Genomic DNA, 23735 nt, shown 5'->3' on the forward strand with positions numbered 1-23735 from the left:
AGAGAAACACAGTGTGAATTGTAGCCTAAGATAAAAAGTCGTAACTTACTTTTTTTTTATTCAGTGGCGGAAACAAACTTCCATAGCCTACCATGCATCTTAGTTATTTTTAGTTTTTAGAAATCTTAATTTCAGTTCCTGAATGAAACGAATTTATAGCTTGATGCTGATATTCTACAGTCTAACAACTCTTTAAATAAAAAATAAATAAAAAAGAGATCAAACACTCTAAAAACATCAGGGATGATTTTTTCAATTAATAAAACCGTCTTAAACCCACTAAATGGCTGATTGTATGATTTATCCTGTCCAATATTGATTTTAGTTTAGAACTGAAATGCAACACTACTTTAAATTATGTCACTGTCAAGATTTAAATAATGCTTCACCCGTCGCCGAGGCGACAGACAGCGCGCGAGCTCGTTTCACACAGTTACGGCAAACCGAGAATTATATCTGCTCTGCGTTGGAGAGTAACATCATCACCCACTCACCTCAACTCACACACATACCCTCACACACCCAGTGAGGAGGAGAGACAGTGAGTGAGAGAATAAGCACAGCGGAAGGGAGGGTGAGAGCTCTGGTAGACGGAGGCAGTGTGGATATCAAACGGACGCTTCTATAGCTTTAGGATCTACACGACAGCATTTATTTTTTTTGCCTGAAGGACTCTTAAACCAGAGCAGAACAGGAAGGCAGCGAACAATCGCCGGCTTTCGCTTGTTTTATTTGGAAACGCGGGGTTTGTCTGTTGGCAAGCGGCAGTGGAAGATGCTCCTTTAATTGGATTCATCTGGAAAGCTCTCAAACCGCAAGGAGAGCTGCCGAAGTGACTATAACGCAGCGTAGTGAATTATCTTTCTTTCAGTCTTTCTCTCCATCCTCCTGTTTTCCATCGGCTGTGCTCCCCTCTCTTTTCTCGACAACCTCTCTCATCTTTTTCCCCACTAGCAGAAGAGTTTCTGTGGAACACGCAGGTCCTCGCGATGGGTGATAAAGGCACAAGGTAAGCCGTGTGTTTTTAGATGGATTAGCTGCTACAGGAGGACATTGTACTGCAATTGCTCAGTTTTTTTATTTTATTTTTATTACTGGTTTGTTTATTCTATGGTCTAGATGTAATTGGCCATTTAACATCACAACGCAGTTAGCTACTGTCAGTTTCTAATACATAGCCTACGGTCACTAAAATAATTCAATGAACATACATTTAACAACATAAGATGTAACATACAGCTCTAATGTACATTACTGATAAGATAAAAAAAAACTAAGAAGAAACATAATTATTAAAATAAAATAAAAAAACAGCAAACTCATATGTCAGTTTACAGCTTTTCACTGTAAATTATTATTATTTGTTCTTTTTGCATGCAAAACGGTACATTTAACAATATTTTATTGAAGAATTTGATGAAATGTAAGAATCTATTACAGTTTTCCATATAAGGGAAGTTACTGTTAACCAATTAGCAGGTTTTTAGCATTTTACAGTTGAAAAAAACAAAACAGAGTTTTATTTCAATTGAAAACAGTGAAATTGGACAGGTAAGTGGAGGGAGAGCATGTGATTGGGACACAGGCTGGATTTGGACCTGCCCTCTTTTTGAGCACTTGCACAGCCCAGCCTATTTGCTATGCTAAATGGATAATTAGCCAAATAGTCAGTTGCATTTTTATCCGCTCCTCTCTGTGACCCAAGCAGGAACAAACCTGCTACCCTTCAGAAACCACTGCAGAAATGTAACGTGTTTGTTGAACCGGTTATTCCTTTTCTTTAGTTCTCTATGAAGGTTTTAGAGGTTGGTGGAGGTATCAAACTGTTTTGGCATAGTGCCATTTCCATTGATATTTGACATTTCACACGAGGACACATTTGACCAGGACATACCCACTGTTTCTAAACTCTCAGCAGGATTGTAAGCCTGGTCAGTGTTCAAAGCCCAAAGCTTTGTGATATAACTCAACAGTTCATTAAACAAAATCATCTACATGATTAAAATGTTTCTTTATTGGTATCTGTGGTTCTTTGAAAAAGTTTTAACATCCATGGAACCTTGATTGCATAAAAGCCTCTTTAAGGTGTAAAATGATTTTTCCTTTTATTGCAATGTTCTTCAGAGTGAGGAAAATGTTTCTTTTAAGAAGTGTTTACTAGGGGTGTAACGGTACATCACAGTTCGGTACTTAACTTGGTTTCGGGGTCACGTTTCGATATGAATTCGGTACAACAGGAAAAAGCAACAAATCCCCAATGTTAGATTTCTTTTCAATTATTTTGAACAGACAGTAGTGCAAATTACTGTTTGTTCCACTTAGCGGCATTTAGTCCCACTCACAACTTAGTAACAATCACAATAAAAACGAAACAGTGTGCTTTTATAAAATAAAGAAAAAAGACAGGATGCCTCTTTCTGCTAGCCTGGCTAACGCCAGACCCAATTCTCGTTGACACTTGGGTCTGGGAACCACACGCACAATTTCTTGTATTTGAGGCGTGGTTTACGAAAGCCCGGCGCCGTTTATTGGGTGCTTGTCTATCAAATGCGCCTGTACGTAGCTCATATCGTTTCCATTAGAAAAACACAAGTATTAAGTACAGTTTAACATGTTGAAGTTGTTATTTGCATTGTAAATTGTTTGCGCTTGTACTTCACAAGTTAAACAAAATAAAAATTTAATTTAATGACTAAAGTGTCAAGTGTCAACCTTTAATCGGGTACGTGTGCACAGCTGGAAGTTACAGTATGCTACTAAAGCGGTAGCTGTATATTGATATTGAAAAACAACACTACTTAGTGGCACTGTGACAACCACAGTAGGTAGTCTACAGGCATAATGACAATATGATATTAATAAATACCTTGCTATTTATAAGTTAAAGGACTTCGTCGACGACGATGCCTAGCAGGATGGTACTATACAACTCCGTGGCTAACATGTCTTGCCACTTTGCGCTCATCCAGGCCTCGGGACTGCCGAACAGAAGTTGGTATCGGCAATTCTTTATCGCATTTTCTTTCTCGGGACACAGCTGAGCGGCAGATATTCCAAGGTTAACCACCTCCTGTACCTCCTGTAGATTAATGGCGAGACAACAATAACGACTGGGGTCTCGCGAAATTTAATGCCAAAAGCCAGGCTGATCTCATGAAGTAGCGTGTGTATGACACGCCAATTCGTATTTCCATTTTTGGCGTGCTATCAAGACGCATAATCGCCTTTCAGCGTGTTTATGAATGACGTTGACTTAACGTTATATAAATATATGACTTACCTTAACCCCGTCCCTAAACCTAACCGTCACTGGGGTTAATGGCATTTATGACTGTTCCCTTACCATCCTAGGTAGAAAAAAGATATGACTTACCTCAACCCCATCCCTAAACTTAACCGTCACTGGGGTAATGGCATTTATGACTGGAGATTTGACTGCGTGTTCGGACACGCGGAATGACGCGGACGTTAATGGCGTAGACATATACGCATACACGCGGATACACGCGGATAGCTCAAAATGCGTAGAGATAACACGCCACCTGACTCGAAAGTGGCGTATATGTTTACGCAAAAGTCATGATGTCATGTTGCAAAAGCGACTCTTTTTCTAAATAAACTTGCATTCTAAACTACTTAGAACAATATCTAAGGCTGCGTCAAAAGGTAGCTTCGTGTCTGCTGCCATGTTGAATCCATAGATATGAACAAACTGCTTTGGTGTGTGGCATAGATGTCGTCATCGTCTTGCTGCTCCCTCCCCGTTCTGTGATTGGTTCCCTAAATGAGGCGAAAATCTGGCCATGGTATCCAGACTCCCTTTCAGCGTGAATAAAATTGCGCATTATGGGGAAACTCAGACTATCTTTCTGCCATCTCGGTATCATTTTTCATGAAGTTAGTGGATTGTGTTTAAATTTTTATTTTTTTTTAATAATCGAAACAATGGCTTTTTTGCAGCCCAACAGCAAACTCTTGCGTGCCATCTGAAGTCTAGTTTTGGGTTGTGGAACGTCTCTTGTTGTTGTGGCGGTTAAATTTTTTTTGTGTGTATTTGAGGGTTTCTAAAAACTAATACTGTTATTGATATCTTTGTAAGACTGCCGATCTGAGGTGCCGGAACACAGTTACGGACCGTTCCAGCCCACTTTAACCCCTGGTGCAAAACCACTGCAAAAAACTTTTTTGGGAATCTAGCTTTGTAATTGAGATACTCTTAGGCAGTACCTCTTGGGGTGATGAACTGAGAAATCAAATTTTCCTTGAGTTTTTGACATCTAAGAGGTCATCATATTATAAGAATGTCCTGTAAGTTTCAGAACTGAAAACGTCCTTGTTAGTCCAATAAAAGCTTTTATTGACACCAGGCTCAGCAAACGACTCGTTTTTCAAAGTGGGGAACTATGACGTCAAAGAGGAAAAAACACCACCCCTGCAGAAGAAGAGCACCGCCTATGGCCGGTTTAGCCCCGCCCACCGATTCGCTCATTACACGCATAGCTGAATAACATAGGTCTGTCTACCTCGTGATGACAAACAGGATCGAGAGTGACACTCATTTTTATATGCAAAACTGTTATCCACTCACAGCACTGGGTGTTTACCTCCAAGTCTTCAATGTAAGACGCCCATAAAAACCGAACGTTTTTGAGCTGGGCATAAATCTAGGGTAGAAAATGGCCTATTACTTATTCATTTTGATGTTTTTTTTTAATGTAACCAAGCGAACATCATAAGTTGACCTCAGACAACAATATACATTTTTTTAAAAAGCCAGTTCATGACCCCTTTAAAGTAGGAAATATTTTTAAACTTTTAACTTTTAGTTGTTCCATCAGTGTTGTGGCTTGAAGTAGAATAGTGGGAATCAAGCGGACAGGTAGTACGGTGATTGGAAAGGAGGAGTTTGGAAACTTCTACCTCTGAAAGCTGAGAAAAGGAGTGTAGAATATGTGTGTTAGCTGGTAAAGATGTGTGTGTCAGTTTGTGGATTGGTGAATTGGTAAAACACATCATTCAGAATCACCAAAAAGATCCAGCAAAATACAGTCTTTTTAAAGAAAAGCACAGGCCTTTATGTTCAGTTTATGCATAAAAAGGGGGAATGTTGGAACATCTTGAAGAGAGTTTTACCTTGTGACATTCTGTTTGAATGTTGAATGGAGAATGATTTGCCCAATGCAGTTTCATAGCAATTTGTAACTATTTTAAGTTTTACTGCAAATTGGTGTACCAGTATCGAATTTGGAGCAGTCCTGTTTTTATTGATACCCAATTGGACCAATAAGATGAGTGTCAGATTGGCGCATTCAGCATTTCTTCACTCACTCACACCAGCTCAGAGATTCTCTCGGCCAACTTGCTGAGGTAAACGCTGCACAATGGTATCATTGTTTACAACTTCAGACACTTAAAGGACAACTCCGGCGCAAAATGAACCTTTGGTCTAATTACACATTGCTACCTAGTCAACCGTTATCCGAGATTTGTTTTCATGATTGCCGAATGTAAATAGTTTTATTTCTAAAAACAGTTTAGCCTATAACGCTAGTATAATGCTAGTATATAGGGCATAGAGTAATGACAAATAAAAATCGCTTGTTATTACCACTAACACGGCTCAAAATAGCCCCACACCAACGCAACAGCATAACAAGGGTCCCTACATTCAAACCGAAGCGTTGAGAACTTTGTCAGTGTCCAAACAGTTTAATAAGAAGATATTTTATACACACAGTCAACTTCGCGAATACAGGAAGAAGCCATCTTTGAAAAATAGTCTCGACCAGTCGATCTACGAGCGCCGATCCAAGTGCGCTGAACTGTGCAGAATCTCATATGGTCCGTTGTTTCCAGAAGAAACACAAACACAAACCGTTTACTTGTCTTCAATATGTACACGTAGCCTACTGTTCGCGCTCACATTATCACCTTATTCACATCTCACCAGCGCACATGGATCAGCGTTCGTAGATCGACTGGTCGAGACTATTTTTCCAAGATGGCTTCTTCCTGTATTCGCGAAGTTGACTGTGTGTATAAAATATCTTCTTATTAAACTGTTTGGACACTGACAAAGTTCTCAATGCTTCGGGACTCTTGTTATGCTGTCGCGTTGGTGTGGGGCTATTTTGAGCCTTTTTAGTGGTAATAACAAGCGATTTTTATTTGTCATTACTCTATGCCCTATATACTAGCATTATACTAGCGTTATAGGCTAAACTGTTTTTAGAGATAAAACTATTTACATTCGGCAATCATGAAAACAAATCTCAGATAACGGTTTACTAGGTAACAAATTAGACCAAAGGTTCATTTTGCGCCGGAGTTGTCCTTTAAAGCTGCAGTCCGTAGCTTTTTTTGGGTTAAAAATGATCCAAAATACATATTTGAGAAAATATATTACCAGCCAGTGTTCAAAACGATCTGCTTCTCTTAGCTCGTTTCAAAATGGTAAGCTTGTAATAATGTTTTTAATTCCAGTGGTACTGGTGGATTTCCGCAGGAGATTCGAGTATGTCTTTGTGTCATCACGTCACATCTGTTCACATAAAGAAGGAGTCTCTCGGGTAGTATAAGCCATATTGCGTGTGAGAAAGCTGGAGGTGGAGATTTATAAAAAAGAAGAAAAAGATAGTCTTTTCTCACAGCACTTGATATAATTAAACTTATCAATTTGAAACTTATCAAAAAATCACCAGTGACAACAGATTCGCCTGCTGTAAAATGCAAAAGTCTTCGTTCCTTCGTTCCAATTCCAGTTTCACTTACTGTTACACACTTACTTAACTATGTAACAAATTTTCATTATGCCAGTCTATGATCTCTATGGGCGAACATGCTTTGACCTTTTTAATTGTAGCTGAGGTCTGAAAGAGTTAAGTTCATATTAGGGACATATCGAGAAGGTGCTGTTTTCAATCAACTTTGTGTGCGCTTCAAAAGGATGAGGACTCATGCTGGAGTTGATATGGTAAAACCGACGCCATCATTATATTACTGTGCATCAAGCGCTGAGGACACCTCCAGAGCTGAGATTCTGATATGGCAATAGAAGTTTCGTGTCCAACATGCGCTGTAAGCAGTAGACCAATCACAACATTCTGGGCCATCTGACCAATCAGAGCTCTCGGAAAGTAGGGGTTCAGAGAGACTGAGGGTGTTTCTCAAAACCAAGAATGCAAAGAACGGACTTGTATTCTTGGGGAGAACTTGCTTGCTTGTTGTTTTTGCAAGAATGAACTGATGAGCACACAGAACGCTGCTGACAGTTTGAGACGATGTGTTCTTGCTGGTATTGCGCAATAATACCCCCGCACAGACACCATCTGTAGTACCCAAACAAAACGAGAATTATTGACGATAACAGACGGTAAAACGAGTCTGTGAGCAAACTGGCAGGTTGGCTCGCTAGCTAACAACCCGCAGGCGCTTATGGAGATACGCGCTTCCGAAAACGTTTGAGCACATTTTCGATTTGCCATAAATTTTTGTAAAAATGCCAATTTTTAAAATCTACACAGTTGATTTCTCGCATCAAATTAGAGATGCGCGGTTGGCGGTTACAGCCGCAGACTCCGCGGATAAACCACTGATCGGGTGGATGACGTGACTAAAAAAATATTTTAATTAAATTCGGGTGGGTGGCAGGCGGTTGAACCAATTTATGTGCGTGTATGTCTACGCCATTAACGTCCGAGTGATTCCTCGTGTCTGTACACGCCGTCAAATATTTTTCACACATTTTTTTTTTCACAATTTTTTTCACACATTAACATTTTTCAACTAAGCAAAATGTAGATCTACATCTGGGGAGCGATCTTTTTTTTTTCCCATGGTAAGGGAACAGTCATAATAGCCATTACCCCCAGTGACGGTTAGGTTTAGGGACGGGGTTGAGGTAAGTCATATATTTATATATACAGTAATAACGTTAAGTCAACAGCGTTCATAAACACGCTGAAAAGCGATTATGAGTCTTGATGGCACGCCAAAAATGGAAATACGAATTGGCATGTCAATGTCATACACACGCTACTTCATGAGATCAGTCTGTGAGGACACAGAAAGCATTCTTGTGAGAATTGAGATGTGCTGCAGTCTTGTTGCTCAGCTGACCGTCCTAGCATATAAGTAGCGGCTAATGGACAATTAATACAACATAACATCACAAACCCACATAACGTCACAACCTATTAAAACATTTCTTTCATATTATTATAGGCATTATTTTAATAGAGTTTTATATCTTTTTATTTTACTGTGTGTATATTTGAAAATGAGTAGCCTGTGTCTAACCTATGCTTTGTCAATGTTAAGATTTTTTTAATGTGCCTATAAAAAAGGCTGTAGGCTTTCTTCAGGCTATCACTTTATCAAAATTAAGCAAAACAAACAGACACGAGTTTACTTTCACAAATCAGATTTTAAAAACCTCTATGCTATCATGCTGACTTACACAGACATCAAGAATCAGCATATGAATCTCAACAATGGTGACCATTAGCCTCTTAACCGCTGCCAGAGCGCTGGCGCACTGAAGCGTTTTTCTTTTTTTTTTTTAAATATGAAAGTTACTGTCATATTTAAAAAAACGATTCATGCTGCAATGCATGCTGGGAGCCATGGATAAGGTTTGTATAATGGTAGTACCTAGCATGCATTGCAGTATGAATCATTTTTTAATGGTCACCATTGTTGAGAGTTTTGGTAATGAGTTTCATTTTCTGTAACCCCCCCTAGCGGTGATCTGAATGATGATTATGTGACTGAGCGTTTGTGCAGGGGTTTTCAAAACACTTATGAATGAGATAACAATAAAAGAGAACCATCTGAACTGTTCTCGAGTTTTCCCCTTTTGTACACCGCACACATCTGCAGCGCATTACAGCTCCAACAAGATTTTATTCTGTCCTCCACGCGGTGCCAACTCACACCAGGAGCATTTCAGAAGCAAAGCGACTGGTTCTTTGACCATTAGAGCCAGACACTGCGTGAAATTAAACATGGTTGTGAAAGAATCAGTTCTGCTTCTGCTCTTTGAAAGTTGTAGGAACATACAACCCCCTGAAAATCTATGGACTTGCATTATCAGCCATGTTACTTCTGAATCAACACCCCATTGAATCCAGAAACTAGGCCTCAGGCCTGACTGGCAGTTGATGTTTTGTGTGATAAAGTTCTGCATTATCTGCAACTCCTGCTTAAGTGCTTTTTTTGTGAGATAAAAATTCATTCCCTTTTTTTTTTTGCACTTAATCTAATTCAGGATTGTATCAGGCTATCAGCACTGATGTGGTCATTAAAATTCAGAGTTGATATCTGAGTTTCCGGTGCAGTAAGCAAGTTTAACATTTGTATAGCCCTTAATGGTTTATTGTTACTTGAAGTGCTTTTTATTTCAAAAGCCTTCGGTTCTAAAATTGTTGTTTTATGGATCTCTTGTGCAGTGATTTCAGCACATGGCGCCTGCTTGTGCTTCCCACATTTAAAATAAATTAGTATTCTTTCTGATTCATTGTTCACTTGGAAAAAATTTTATGCTTTAAGTGTCTTTGTGTGGGACTGTTTGAGTATCACAGAGCTCTTCAGTAGCTTTTGAATTCTCCTGCCAATCTGAAACTCCCATATGAGCACTTGAATCACAGTTTGAATGTCTACAATGAGTTGTCTCTTGTGCGGGATCCATTACGAGGCAAATCATTTAAATTGATGTGCAATCCAATAATAGAAGGCACATATTTAAACCTATAATGTTTTTGTTGTTGTATTTTTTTGTAAGAAAACTGTAATTACACAAGAAAAGCTGCTATTATAAACTACACCTGATAAGTGTCTTTAGACTTTCAAACAAAGGTTTTCTTCAACGTGGGTAACACTTATACTTAAATGATTATTGATGTATCTCTTCTTTGTTAAAAATAAAATGTCTCGTAATCTGTCAACAGGCTGTCGAAGTCCAACCCCCCATAATAAAAGCACACTGAAACAGCTGCAGTTTTCAACATTATTACTATTAAACAACTATTATTATGTGTAGATAATGATAAAACAAGACAAGAAATTATAAAAGCACACTGAATTAGCAGCTGTCATATTAGAAAATATAATATATTATATAATAATATAATAAACAGCTAAAAGATCATATTATTATTGCCAGATATGCATTTATAATATATAGCAATAATAGTAGCCTACAAATAATGTATAAAACTAACAGTTCCTGCATTTCAGGAGCCATTTACACTATGTTGCCAAATGTATTGGGACACTCCTCCAAATCATTTAATTCTGTTGTTCCAATCCCTTCCATGGCCACAGTTGGATAAAACGCCTCTACAAACATCGGTGGATCTCAGTGAGCTCAGTGAAGTCAAGCGTGGTGCAATGATGGGTTGCCGCCTGTGCAATAAGTCCATTCGTGAAATTTCCTCACTACTAAATACTCCATGTAGTGAGTATTTCAACAGATTGTGATGGTGGTATTGAGTGTGGCAACTCACACTCAACAACTCACTCCTAAACCTTAAGGAAAGCCTTCCCAGAAGAGTTGAAGCTGTTATAGATGCAAAGGGTGGGCCAACTCCATATTAAACCCATACTGTACATTGATCACTTAGACATCAAAATTCCATGTTTTGTAAAGAAAAAAACTATTTTCACCCTCTTGCATTTATAAATATAGGCTACCTAATTTGATAATTGAGAAATCAAAATCATGTAAATTCAAAACATTTTTGACCCTTGCATTCTTGTCTATTTTATAAATATATACCGCATATGTATTCAAATAAAGTCACCTTTATTTCTGTAGCACTTTATACAATACAAACAAATTCAAAATGTGTTTGGGTGTGTGCAGCTGTGTGTGTTTGTTTGTTTGGGTATTTGGTAAGATCACAGTATGTGCACATCTGTGACAACAACATCACTGGCTGGTATATTAAAAATAAAGTATGATTGGCATTCTGTTTGGTGTTCAGCACAATAAATGAGAATTTTGCAGATCTGCAGACTGATCTCATGAAGTAGCGTGTGTATGACACGCCAATTCGTATTTCCATTTTTGGCGTGCTATCAAGACGCATAATCGCCTTTCAGCGTGTTTATGAACGCCGTTGACTTAACGTTATAAATATGTGACTTACCTCAACCCCGTCCCTAAACTTAACCGTCACTGGGGTTAATGGCATTTATGACTGGAGATTTGACTGCGTGTTCGGACACGCGGAATGACGCGGACGTTAATGGCGTAGACATATACGCATACACGCGGATACACGCGGATAGCACAAAATGCGTGGAGATAGCACGCCACCTGACTCGAAAGTGGCGTATATGTTTACGCAAAAGTCATGATGTCATGTTGAGATCTGATTTCATTTACAGTAGTCAGGGATCAGTTATGTGCACCTTCCAGGTTACTTATTTTTTTTAAGTTAAACCAACAATATTTTTTTACAGTGTTAGTAATTTGAATGTTTTGAAAATGTTACAGTCTGTTAAGTGAGTAACTGTAATATATGTTACCCATATGGTTAAAATGTGCTTAAAATTTAACAAGGCGGTACACATAAAAGAACTACAAAATACAAACAAAAAAAACATTAAAAGATATGTAAATTACTACTAGTTTATAATAAATATTAAGCAAAGAGTACCACCTTAATTTAGAATATGTATGTGTTTTGATGGAATTTTGTCAATTAAAAAGCACATCCTTTTGAAAAACTGTTTTTCTATTTGTTATGTAAAGTTCTGGCAACTGCAGCCAGTGTTTTTATAGTGTATCGTATATCGTTTCAGTCCATTTTAACAAGAGTGGGACAATTTATTTTCACTTTGAACTGCAGATCTTAGATGCGTTAATCACAATAAATACCACTACCATTTTATTTGATGATTATCATAAGCACCTCTATTGGCTTAATGTAAAGGACGGCAGTTGTTTGCCACTGAATGAGTGGAGGTGGTGAGGGGAGAGGCTTTGCTCTCAGCCCACCATCTGAAAGGGCATGACCACTGTTTGTTAAGAGCACTGACTTCATTTATTGATTCAGCCTGAAAGCCTCTGACATAAGCATGAGCAAAATCTATTGCCACAGCAAGATCGTCTCAAGCAGCTGCCAATAAACTGGTTGTCTTCCCCTGAGTTTTGCCCTGTTGTTCTCTTTATTCATGGACTGCTAGAGAATGACTTTCTCTTCTTCAACATCTGATTAGTACAGCAGAGGTTATTCAGTGATCGCCTTGACCTGCTAATCGCTCACTTAGCTGTGCCAGCTTTGCTTTACTCTGGCTTACAAAAGATGATGCAAATGCTATTCTCTATGAATAGGGCACAAATGAAGGGCAGAAACAATTTTAAGTCGTTTTCTTTCTAGTCTAAGTCTATTTTTTGCAGTGAAGTGGACAATGAGGAGCTTAACCTTCTGAAATGTTAAAGGGTAACTAAACCCCTGGTCAGAGCCTGACTCCACCCACTGGCAATATTTGAAAAATGCTGGAAAAGTGGGCAGAGCCCAGCGGAGGGGGGCGTGCACCTGAGACGCATCTCTTTGTATGGAACTTGCCTACGTCACCAACAACCGCTGTGTCACGTACCACCGCAAACATGCAATAGGAAAATTCAACTGCAGTAGCCACCGTTCAACCTGAAGAGGGCAGCACTAAGACGTTTTTACACCATATATTGTAGAAATAGAACACTTTATAAACAAATGCCAAAAAAGTTACTCGAGTCAATGACTGGTATTAATAAAGATCCATTCTCACAGATCATTAATACTAAAAAAAGTTGGTTAAGTGTTTAGTTACTCTTTAATCATACCTCAGAATAAACATTAAAAGTGTATTATTTTATATGTTCTTTAAGTTAATTTTATTTTAGGTTAGATATTATTGCAGCCTTGTTACCTAATGTTGGACAATTCTTAATTATATGTTAATTAAAATCCTGATTTGTGTGAAATTGTTTTTGTTTTTATAGCAGTAAACATTTAAAAAACAAAATTCATTAAATTAAACAAATATATTGTAAAAACACAAACAAACAAAGGCAAACGGGGGTCAATTAGATTTGATTTAATTTATTTATTTTAAAGAAATTGTCACTTTTATTCAAGTTTTAACGTGTATTCATCCTGTTCCTGTTTTGCCTGCCTGAGTTTCTAGTTAGTTTCCTTGTTTGTTAATTAGTCCCTCACACCTGTTTCTTTTCAGTTTGATTATCCTCTCCGTGTATTTAAGCCCTCTGTTCCATTTTTTCTTAGTCAATTTCGACATTATGTACCACATACTGACATCTGGGGTCTTACTTGGTAGCCCCAATCACCTCTGAGTTTACAAAAAATTGGTGAAATTGGTGAGTGGAATTTTTATGCCTAGCTACTCCCCCAGACATACATGTATAGAAAATGATGCCTGCATCCATTGATTCAGATTAATGCTTCAGAGCCGAGTAGTTGCTGACACAACAATCAAAACTCTCTTGCTGGAAGAACTTACGAGGCATACAGCGATGTTTCGCCATCCCCATGCACAGTTAAGTGTAGCAATTCCCCCCTGGACGCTTCGTGTGAAAAAGCAGATTTCCCTGAAAGTGCAATTAGGGGCGGCGACAATCTTTTTCAAGATGCCGTTGTTTCCCGACCTCGCTGACAGCCATCATCCCCATATAATGATTGCCTTCATCACTGTCTCCTCTCCACCAGTAAGCTGGTGTGTGGTGGGTTTTCTGGCGTAATATGGCTGCCAGAACCAGGTGGATGCTGCACATTGGTGGTGGTTGAGGAGGTTCCCCCTTCAATGTAAAGAACTTTGAGTACCCAGAAATAAATCTATATAAATGTAACAAATTATTATTATTAATATTTACCTCGGTGGCAGGCAAAGACATGCCTGTCCTGTGAGTGAAGATTGCAGTCTTGTTGGCAAAGGACACAATAGAGCCTGTCCCTCCAGCATAGAGATGAAGTCAGGTTTTATTTCATCGTATCGAAGAAAGGCGGTGGGTTATGGCTAGGGTTGGGTATCGTTTGAATTTGAACGATTCTGATTCCGATTCCTTGTTTCGATTCCGGTTCCTAACGATTCTCGATTCCGATTCTTTTAAGAGGCAGGGTCAAAAAAGTTTAGCTAACCTTGCTAACCAATGGGCTTTCTGAAGGAAATAACCCTTTCTGAAGGAAATACTCCTTCTGTAAAAATACTCCTTTTGTCACAAATTTTGCATTTTGCCGAGATTTTGTTATTTTTAGAAAAGTGAAGCCACACTTTGGATCGCTGACGTAAGGTACTCATGTTCGACTCGCGTGGTTATGCCAACACTTCCGGTAGACGCTTCTTCGTTGGTGTTGTTCAGCGGTTTCTTCTTCCGCTCGGCGGACTGTGAATATCGAAACATTTTTTTTATTATTTTTTTTTTGTGAATATCGAAACTAGGAATCGAAATTGTAACTTTTGAACGATTCCAGGAAAAACGAAAAGTTAGTCCCGGTTCCAATCGATACTCGATTCTCGATACCCAACCCTAGTTCTGGCTCCCGTTCAAGAAGTTAACTCAGAAGCACATTCTCACGTGTGTTAGCCCTTGTGTGTTAGCCCTGAAGGAGACATGCTTCCACATACTTCGATTTTGCCTCGACACAGACCAGTTCTCTGGTTTGCTTTTGAGAGTCAGGTCTAGCTGTTCAAGGTCCTTCCCTTCCCTGTTTTTGTCTCTGTTTTAACAAAAGTTGCAGAGGCTGCCCTTGTCCCGTTAAGGGAAGTGGGCAGTCTCAACAGTCTAGCTCACTCTCGAGATTTTTTGTGCAAACACAGACCTGGTGCTCAGGCACCTCAGCCATCTGGGGCTTTGGGTCAACTGGGAGAAGCGCAAGCTCTCCCGTGTGCAAAGTATCTCTTTTTTGGACATAGAGGTAGACTCAGTCAATATGGTGGCGCGTCTCATGAACGAGCGTGCTGATCTGCATGAATATGCTTAGAGGAAGACAGCAGGCTCCAGGGGCATATGGCATACACCATCTTATATACCCGTATGTCTGGAGAGTGGCTAGGCATACAAATTCCACTCACCAATATCATTGGCCTTTTTTGTAAAATGGGTTCCCAAGTAAGACACCGAGACGTTTCCTTTGTTCCATTGTCCGGTAATGTCTTAATTTAATGTGGTTATGTTCGTTTGTGCTCCTACTGTATGATTTCTTGAGTGTTCCTTGTTTTTTTTTTTGTTGAAGACTATTTTTATTCTCTATCTTTTTCTTTGTGTGCTTCATTACAGCAATCGTGGAGTCATGCTGCATTAAATTGATTAAAAGTGAGAGCAAAATCTTACATTATTAAAATAGTTGCTCTAAAATGAATTTTCTATTTCTGTTCTTTCTATTCTTCAAATATTCCTAAAAAATAATGCTTTGCTGTTTTCAGAAAAAATATTAGGCAGCCCAACTGTTTTCAACATTGATGATAATAAGAAAATGTTTCATGAGCAGCAAATCAGCATATTAGAACGACTTCTAAATAATCATATGACAATGAAGACTAGAGTAATGATGATGAAAATTCAGCTTTGAATCACAGGAATATATAGTTATTTAAAATTATAATAATGGATTATAGTTTTGATTTTTAATCTAATAAATAAGATTTCTTTCAAAAATACAAAGATCTGATCCCAAATGTTTCAACTGTATACACTATTTTTGGTAACATGGTTAAATGGTTGACAAAAGCACATCAATTTAAAAATACAATGAGTTTATTTGTCTACCCATTATATGAAAAGGGTCCAGACAAGCTTTTAAACATTTTTGGCACAGTTACAGTACTTTTTTTCATCATTAAATTAGCTTTGTGTCTAAAAGGTTTTTAATTGAATAAAAATCAATTCAAAAGTTTTTTCCAAATGATGACAATACTGTATCATTTTAATTGTTGGTGACAGTCAAGAACATAAAGTTAGGCAGTGTAGAGCGCCAAATATTGTGAATCTCTCCTACGTCTGTCTCTATTGTTATTGATGGTGTTTAAGTGTTTTCTGCACTTTCCTCCTTGTCAGAATAGATGCTGATGTCCAGATAGTTTGGAGAATGAAGACTTGCATGTGTAAGACCGACAGAAGTCATGCTTAGCGTGCTAAACAGAGAGGGCCTGTCATCTATCCTTTCCGCTTCCTCCCCCAGTCAACCCCCACCTGCCTCAATCCCACCCATGCTCTTTGTTCCTGGGTGCACATCCTGTGTCTTCAGAGGCTGAGGGCTGGAGGCTGCATGGGATGAAGGGGAAGCAGTTGAACACAGATTTAACCTGTTCCTAGATGTCGTGGAAATGTGGAAGGCGTTTCTATGTAGTTTTTTATTTTTCTATGTAGAATGTCTAGGTTAGTAATGTAACCTCTGTTGCCTGAATGCGAGTAATGCCAGTGCTATTTATACTCGTTTGTCAGGGTAGGTGTGACTCGACATACAAATCTCACTGGCCAATGTTTTTTTTTTCTCTTACCACTTATGGGCTCCCAGGTGAGACCCCATGACATCAGTCTGACATAAGCCCCTTGTACACAGCGCGTTGATCTGGGAAATTGCCGGGAAATTGCCAGAATGCCTTCTGTGTGAACGCAAACACGACCTGGGATTGATACCAGCATCGATGCCGGGTTGGGGGCCTAGTAACATTGCCGTAATCAGTCCTGGAACGCGCGCTGTGTGAACAAAAGCCAGGACCAATGCCGTAAGGGGTGTGTCATAGTGATGACGCTCGTGCCATCGCGCGACTCTGTTGCTCTTTGAAAGTTTGTGTTCGTCATCATCTAAGAAAGGACGAACAAATGTCTGCAACTGCACTATCCGTACTGAAGCTGAGATCATTCACCTGCTTTGTGGAACGGTATGCGAGTGTACATGTTTTCGACGCGTACGTGACACGTCTCATCCTGACATCATGTGTCTTTCCGGGATCTTTCCGGGTTGTGTGGAAACGTACTCACAGATCCCAGCAAATCACTGGCAGTGTGAATGAACCGAAATCAAACAATCCGGATAGAAATGCCGGGTCACATTATCCCGAATCCGGAATTTCTATGTGAAAGGGGCTATAATGTCTCCGTACCCTCCTACAGGGAACGAGGGTTACATTAGTAGACGTTCTCATACAACGGTGTCGGTGCAGTCAGATCAATAATAATGTTGAATGTTAAAGGACAACTCCGGCGCAAAATGAACCTTTGGTCTAATTACACATTGCTATCTAGTCAACCGTTTTCTGAGATTTGTTCTCATGATTGCCGAATGTAAATAGTTTTATCTCTAAAAACAGTTTAGCCTATAACGCTAGTATAATGCTAGTATATGGGGCATAGAGTAATGACAAATAAAAATCGCTTGTTATTACCACTAACACGGCTCAAAATAGCCCCACACCAACACGACAGCATAACAAGGGTCCCTACATTCAAACCGAAGCATTGAGAACGTTGTCGGTGTCCATAAAGTTTAATAAGAAGATATTTTATACACACAGTCAACTTCGCGAATACAGGAAGAAGCCATCTTTGAAAAAAAGTCTCTACCAGTCGATCTACGAGCGCCGATCCAAATGCGCTGAACTGTGCAGAATCTCATAGGGTCCGTTGTTTCCAGTAGAAACACAAACACAAACCGTTTTCTTCTCTTCAATATGTACACGTAGCCTACTGTTCGCGCTCACCTTATCACCTTATTCACATCTCACCAGCGCACATGGATCGGCGTTCGTAGATCGACTGGTAGAGACTATTTTTCAAAGATGGCTTCTTCCTGTATTCGCGAAGTTTACTGTGTGTATAAAATATCTTCTTATTAAATTGTATGGACACTGACAAAGTTCTCAACGCTTCGGTTTGAATGTAGGGACCCTTGTTATGCTGTCGTGTTACTGTGGGGCTATTTTGAGCCTTTTTAGTGGTAATAACAGGCGATTTTTATTTGTCATTACTCTATGCCCTATATACTAGCATTGTACTAGCGTTATAGGCTAAACTGTTTTTAGAGATAAAACTATTTACATTAGGCAATCATGAAAACAAAACTCTGATAACGGTTGACTAGGTAACAATGTGTAATTAGACTAAAGGTTCATTTTGCGCCGGAGTTGTCCTTTAAGTGTCCCCAACTAAGCAAGCCAGATGCAAAAGTGGCAAGGAACCCAAACTCCCTCAGGTGACAGAAATGGAGAAAAAAAAACTTGGGAGAAACCAGGCTCAGTTGGGGGGCCAGTTCTAAATGAACACGGTGTCATTATGATTCAGGCTGCTTCACAAGTCAGAATTCAGACCGGGATCGGGGAAAAAAACTAATAAAGAATGGCAGTCACAGCAACAATCTTTCTCCCATCATTCATTTTTAAAGTTTATGGCTCCTCCGACTCGGGAATTTGGGTATCAAAATTACAAATGAGCAGGCTCGAATGCATCTTTTTGCTACTAGAGGAGCATACTGTACGCGTGTACTTGACATCATGGACTACTTTTATGATACATGTATCTTCCTTTTTGGAAATTTATAGCATCCATCCCCATCCTTTCCCATTGTCTATAGACAAGAGAAAGTCTAATGGGGCAAAGTGCTTTGACAGTTTTTCATTATTGGATGAGTTATTTTTTAATTTAGTGAGCCTTCATAACAATTAAATAAAAACGTTTTCAGAACATTCTACCCCCACAATGAGAACATTTTCACTAATTTAGAACAAGGTCTAAAAAATAACTTATTTAACGACACCAGTAGCCAGTATTGCTGCTTTTGCCTTTAGCTTGAAGAGTACATTAAAGATTGCATATAGTCTTGCATGCACCATATTTAAAAATTCATACTACATACACTTTAAAATCACTTACTTTATGTTCCCTGGCTATTAAAACCTGGAGTGAGATAGCACATTATGGCCAGAAAGCTTCCTGGTGCCTCTCAGGTTTATTTTCATGAAACCTTTGTCTTTGGCATGTTTATGTGAACACATAATCTAATGCTTTTAGGGAATGCTAGGTGTCTATGTATGGCCAAATCAGCCATTGTAGAGCTGTGGTGGGTCTGTAATTGCTCACAGCTATCTATAAAATTACATTTAGGTGACATTGCTGATATAAACATGCATAAACTTAAAATAATATTGAGGTAATTGCAAATCTGAAAACAGTGCTAAAAAAAACGCAAAGCCCAACAATTGGAGTTCAACTGTATCATAAGCAAGTTTATTTGGTCTCATGGTTATGCATCTGAAAATGATCATCTCTCTGAAGACTGTATGCAAGTTTTAGCAAAACGATTAATCAAATGTAGTTTCAAATGCACCTCAATACGTCCTTCCTTCCGTCGACTCTAATGTGGCTTTGTAAATGAGGCTAAATGTAGGTCAGAGAGACAGCTGCGAGTATTAGTTTATTTATTTATTCTGAGAAAAGAATGAATTCCTATGGCTGCATGTGGTGAAGTCTACTGTGCTGTGTGTTATGACCCAGAATTCTGAGGCAAAACATGTTGTAATTGCCTTGTTTATATCAGTGTTTCAGTCTGCAGTGGGAGCCATGACCCTCTGAAGATCACCAAGATATATTGTTTCATTTGACCAAATACAGTTTGAATATTATAGTAATAGCCTAGACATTTCCCTTCAAGGATACCACAGTTTGTTGTTTTTATGTCTTTTAGGCATTGGATTATCTGAAATACATTGTGCCAAAAAATAGATACATATACACATTTTTGAACGAAGTATGAATTAATCTTATGCTCACCAAGGCTCCATTTCTTCGACTAAATACAGTAAAAACAAAAATATAAAACATTTTTTTAAATGGCAGTCATGCATGGCTATTTCAGTAAAGTAGGTAGTAGTTTATGCATGCAGTTTAAAATCCTCTTGAAACCACAGCCACAAAGCGCCCTCATCACTTGAAGGTAAAAACCAATATACTGTAAATACTGTTCGTTTTCTCACACAAATCGCTCGTTTCGTGTCTTAGGCCATCAGTGTGTACTTACATTTACGACCTGCATTATATGACTGACAGACAACAACGGTTTGACCTAAAAATATCAAAATTGAAACTACTGCGGAAAAAAGACACCTACATCTTGGATGCCCTTGAGGTAAGCTAAGTGAACTATCCCTTTAAATAAATAAAAAAATATCACTGTGGCTGTCATAAATTATTTTTATTAGATTTTTCTACTTTGTAGAACAAAAAGTCGAATATCAAATCAAAATAAATCAACAAAAACATACATGACTGGTCTTTCTCGATTTGCATGTCAAAGGCAAACATTTTCATGAACACATTATTACAGGACATGCTGGGAGTGTCTCTCCAAACAAATTTCCTGCTAAATGAATCAGGGTTTATGGCATGACCACGTCATGTGCTCAGCTAAATATATAATTAATTTTTAATTCCTTCCTGGTTTGTAGAAGCAGCCAGGATGTATTAAAATTGAAATTAATAAATCATGTATACATCATACATATATTATTGACCTTCTGAAAATATGTATATATTGAGCATGTGACAATTTCAACTTTCTAGCATTAAATGTTAAAATATTAAGGATATTAAAGGATATATTAAAATGCCAAAAAGACATATGGTCACTTTAATCTGAAATGCACTGTATGGCCATCCATCATTTGATGGAATATTGAAATATGAGAAACTTTATAATAAAGGTTAAAAAATAAAATGTATCATTTTGAAGCAATAGTACGTTTTGGTGTCTCTCATGATACACACCTTTTCAGGTCGTAATGCAACACCAAGTAACTTTTCCTCTGCAGTCACCCTGCAGGTTGGAAGCGGAATTGTCAATTACCGCTGTCGTAAATAATTTAGCCTACCGCAGCCTATACTGTTGCACACACACACACACACACGTTGTTTATCCAGCACTGGCTTTGTAATGAACGATGTCCACAGACAAGGTAGAGTATGTTGCATGATTTCATAAATGTATGATGTATTGCGACATCAGAAACGAAGAAAAGCTAAATAATGACTATTGTAACGCTTGATGTAAAGCAAGTCAAATTTGTAGGTTTCTTATGTTTCATTAGATCCACAGAAGCGCGACCCGATCTGGCATAAGAACGGCGTTAGGTAACGATGTTATTTTTTTCAGTAAAGGGGTAATCTAACTAATTACTTTTCCCGCCGTTACAACGCCGTTAATGTTACTGGACGTTAAATGCGGTGCGCTAACACAGTTTGGTCTGAAATGTGCTGGGGACCGAGATGCATTCGGAAGTGCATTTTCAGAAGTGCTTAAAAACTTGTCAAACTGTACAGCCTCTCTGCTCAACCCGTAAATAAATCCATTGGTCCGCAAATATTGGTTGGGTTCTTAAATGGTTTTGTGGGAGATCTTTTGCCAAGCTTATCAGAGGTAATGGGTTCAGATCCGCATTCGTTTTTTTTTTTCTTATCAAAACTGAATATGTTCATCAATGGTTACTGTATATTTTTTAAGCAGGGACACGTTTGTGTGAATTTTATTTTGTGATTTCACCGAAATGAATAGAGAGTCTCCACAACGGCGATAGACTGAAGAGCGTGTAACGCAAATACTTACTTTCCCTGGTAACAAGTTACTTTTAGTAATTCAGTTACTAAGTCAGTTACTTTTAGAACAAGTAGTGAGTAACTATAACTAATGACTTTTTTTAAAGTAACAATCCCCTTCACTGGTTATTGTGTTTGTTGTTGATGAATGTTAAAATTTGGGTAAAACGCAGCGCTCATCACTGTCGCTTTTTACCCAGCCGTCCAATCGCAATGGAAGAGGGGCGGGGCAAATACCACACCAACCAACCGTCACATTCTGCCTGTATTACGTGAAGAACAAGATGACAACAAGCATAATAACGGAACAAAATCATTTTAAACAAGAGCCAGAGCAAATACTTTACATTGTATTGACATTTTTAAATAGAAACAATACAGAAACAAAATATCTATGAAGTTAGACACTAGTAACACTTCTGTGGATTGTTTCGATCATAGCAAACAAAGCATCTCAACTGAAAAAAATGCTGCACTGCCGAAACTCTCTCTAGCGGCCACAGCTAGGTGTTTTCACCAGTGCGACTAGTGTTTTCAGCTGGCTAAAAGCGCTTTGGTGGACACGCGGCCTAAGGCTATGTTCACACTGTCAGTGCGAATCCGACTATTTATGTAACCGATTGGAATCTGATCTAAAATGATTGACTGTCCACATTGTGTATCACAACTGTTCAGAACCGATTTGTGTTTTTCCATTGCGAATTTGCTCTGCGAGTCACGCATTGAATAAATGGTGCTCTTTAGCTGAGCAGCATCAATTACATCGGCCAGAGGCGAGCTAAACAGATGACAGATGTCATTAGTAAATTTATGACTTTTTCATATTCTCTTTGCAAAACCGGCAAAAGTCGTCTTGTTGATCCATTTCCATTAGCCTCCATTTACGTCTCTCAGTCCAACTATTCTCCAAAACAAACTTGTTTCCTTCGCTCTGGATACGTCACCCTGTGTATTGTTGTGATTGGTCATAGTGTTACCCAATTACGTGCAGTGAGATTTTCAAAGGCATGCTTGATGCCGCCCCTCGAATTGCGATTTTCATTACTCAATGCCAGACACTTAAAGCTGTAGTATACGATGTTGAAAATCGGTCGAGAAAGCCTGAAACGGGAGGGAAGTTTTAAAAAACTCATCCCGCCTCTCCACACAGACACACCCCTCCCCTCTGCTACCGCCCTCCCGGGAAACGAATTGAACAACGTCACTCAGTCAAGTTGTGATCATCATACTTTCACAACATTGCTTAGTCGCTTCAATCACATCATATGTAAAATTGCCTTTAGACACTTGAACTGCCTTTAGACACATTTTCTTGTAGGGGCAAGCATGGGACGCTTGCTGTTGCCTCTTTCGTTTTTATCCATTGCTGATATGCTACTTAGCTAGCTACCATATGCGGTCAGCTGCTAACGCGCGCGATTCTCATGACGCAGAAGGGGGGCGCGGTCGGGCGTGGTCGGGTGCGGTGGGGTGGAGACGCAAGCGCCAGGCGGAGTTTCAAGTGTAGCTGGTGATTGGATTAGAGCAGTTGACCAATGTAGCTTTGCGTCCGCAAAGCTTTTATTGGTCAACTTTTATGCGGCTGTACAGCCAATAGAGTGAATGGATTTTTTTCGTTCTTTTTTCTATTTATATTGTTAGGATTGTACTATATAACTATGACCAGCATATAAACGAGGATATTAATAATGAACAATCTTTGAAATCGTATACCCTAGCTTTAATCTTTCGGATTTGGGTCTGAATTTCCAGGCTAGTCTAGTAATACAAATCAACATTGACTTTTTTTTTCCGATTGATGGCTGACCGGGTGGGGAGTATTGGAAAATTTTGCTGTTCCAATCTTCAGAAATTACATGCTACGACTTTTAGTTTGATGCCATCACCTTAATTATTATCCCTATTGATAGATAGTTCAAAGTAGCTTCCCCGATGTTTCCAGTGTGAGTATAAAACATGGACACCTCTTGTAAAGGTTCTGATTATTATGACCAGTTTTTAGACACAACAGAAGGAAGAAACTCTATTTATGATCACATCTCACATCCCTTTCCTCTTCATGAATATTTTGTTACTCTAGAGCATTGCCTTTTCCTATTGATCCTCTTTATTTCTCTCAGGAAAGCTTGGTGTGAAAAGGCTGAAT

The 23735-nt window shown here is 38.8% G+C and overlaps 1 protein-coding gene across 1 annotated transcript in view; it reads left to right on the forward strand.

The window, feature by feature from the left end:
- The first annotated feature begins 546 nt into the window (after positions 1–546).
- The window catches only part of arrb1 (arrestin, beta 1), a 53352-nt gene continuing 30163 nt past the window's right edge, over positions 547–23735 (forward strand). The window contains exon 1 of the mRNA XM_039666421.2: positions 547–1009. Coding sequence (XP_039522355.1) covers positions 990–1009 — 20 coding nt within the window. The 5' untranslated portion in view covers positions 547–989. The remainder of the gene's footprint in view (positions 1010–23735) is intronic.

This window comes from Pimephales promelas, chromosome 16, assembly GCF_988280905.1.
Source record: "Pimephales promelas chromosome 16, fPimPro1.hap1.1, whole genome shotgun sequence".
NCBI lineage: Eukaryota > Metazoa > Chordata > Actinopteri > Cypriniformes > Leuciscidae > Pimephales > Pimephales promelas.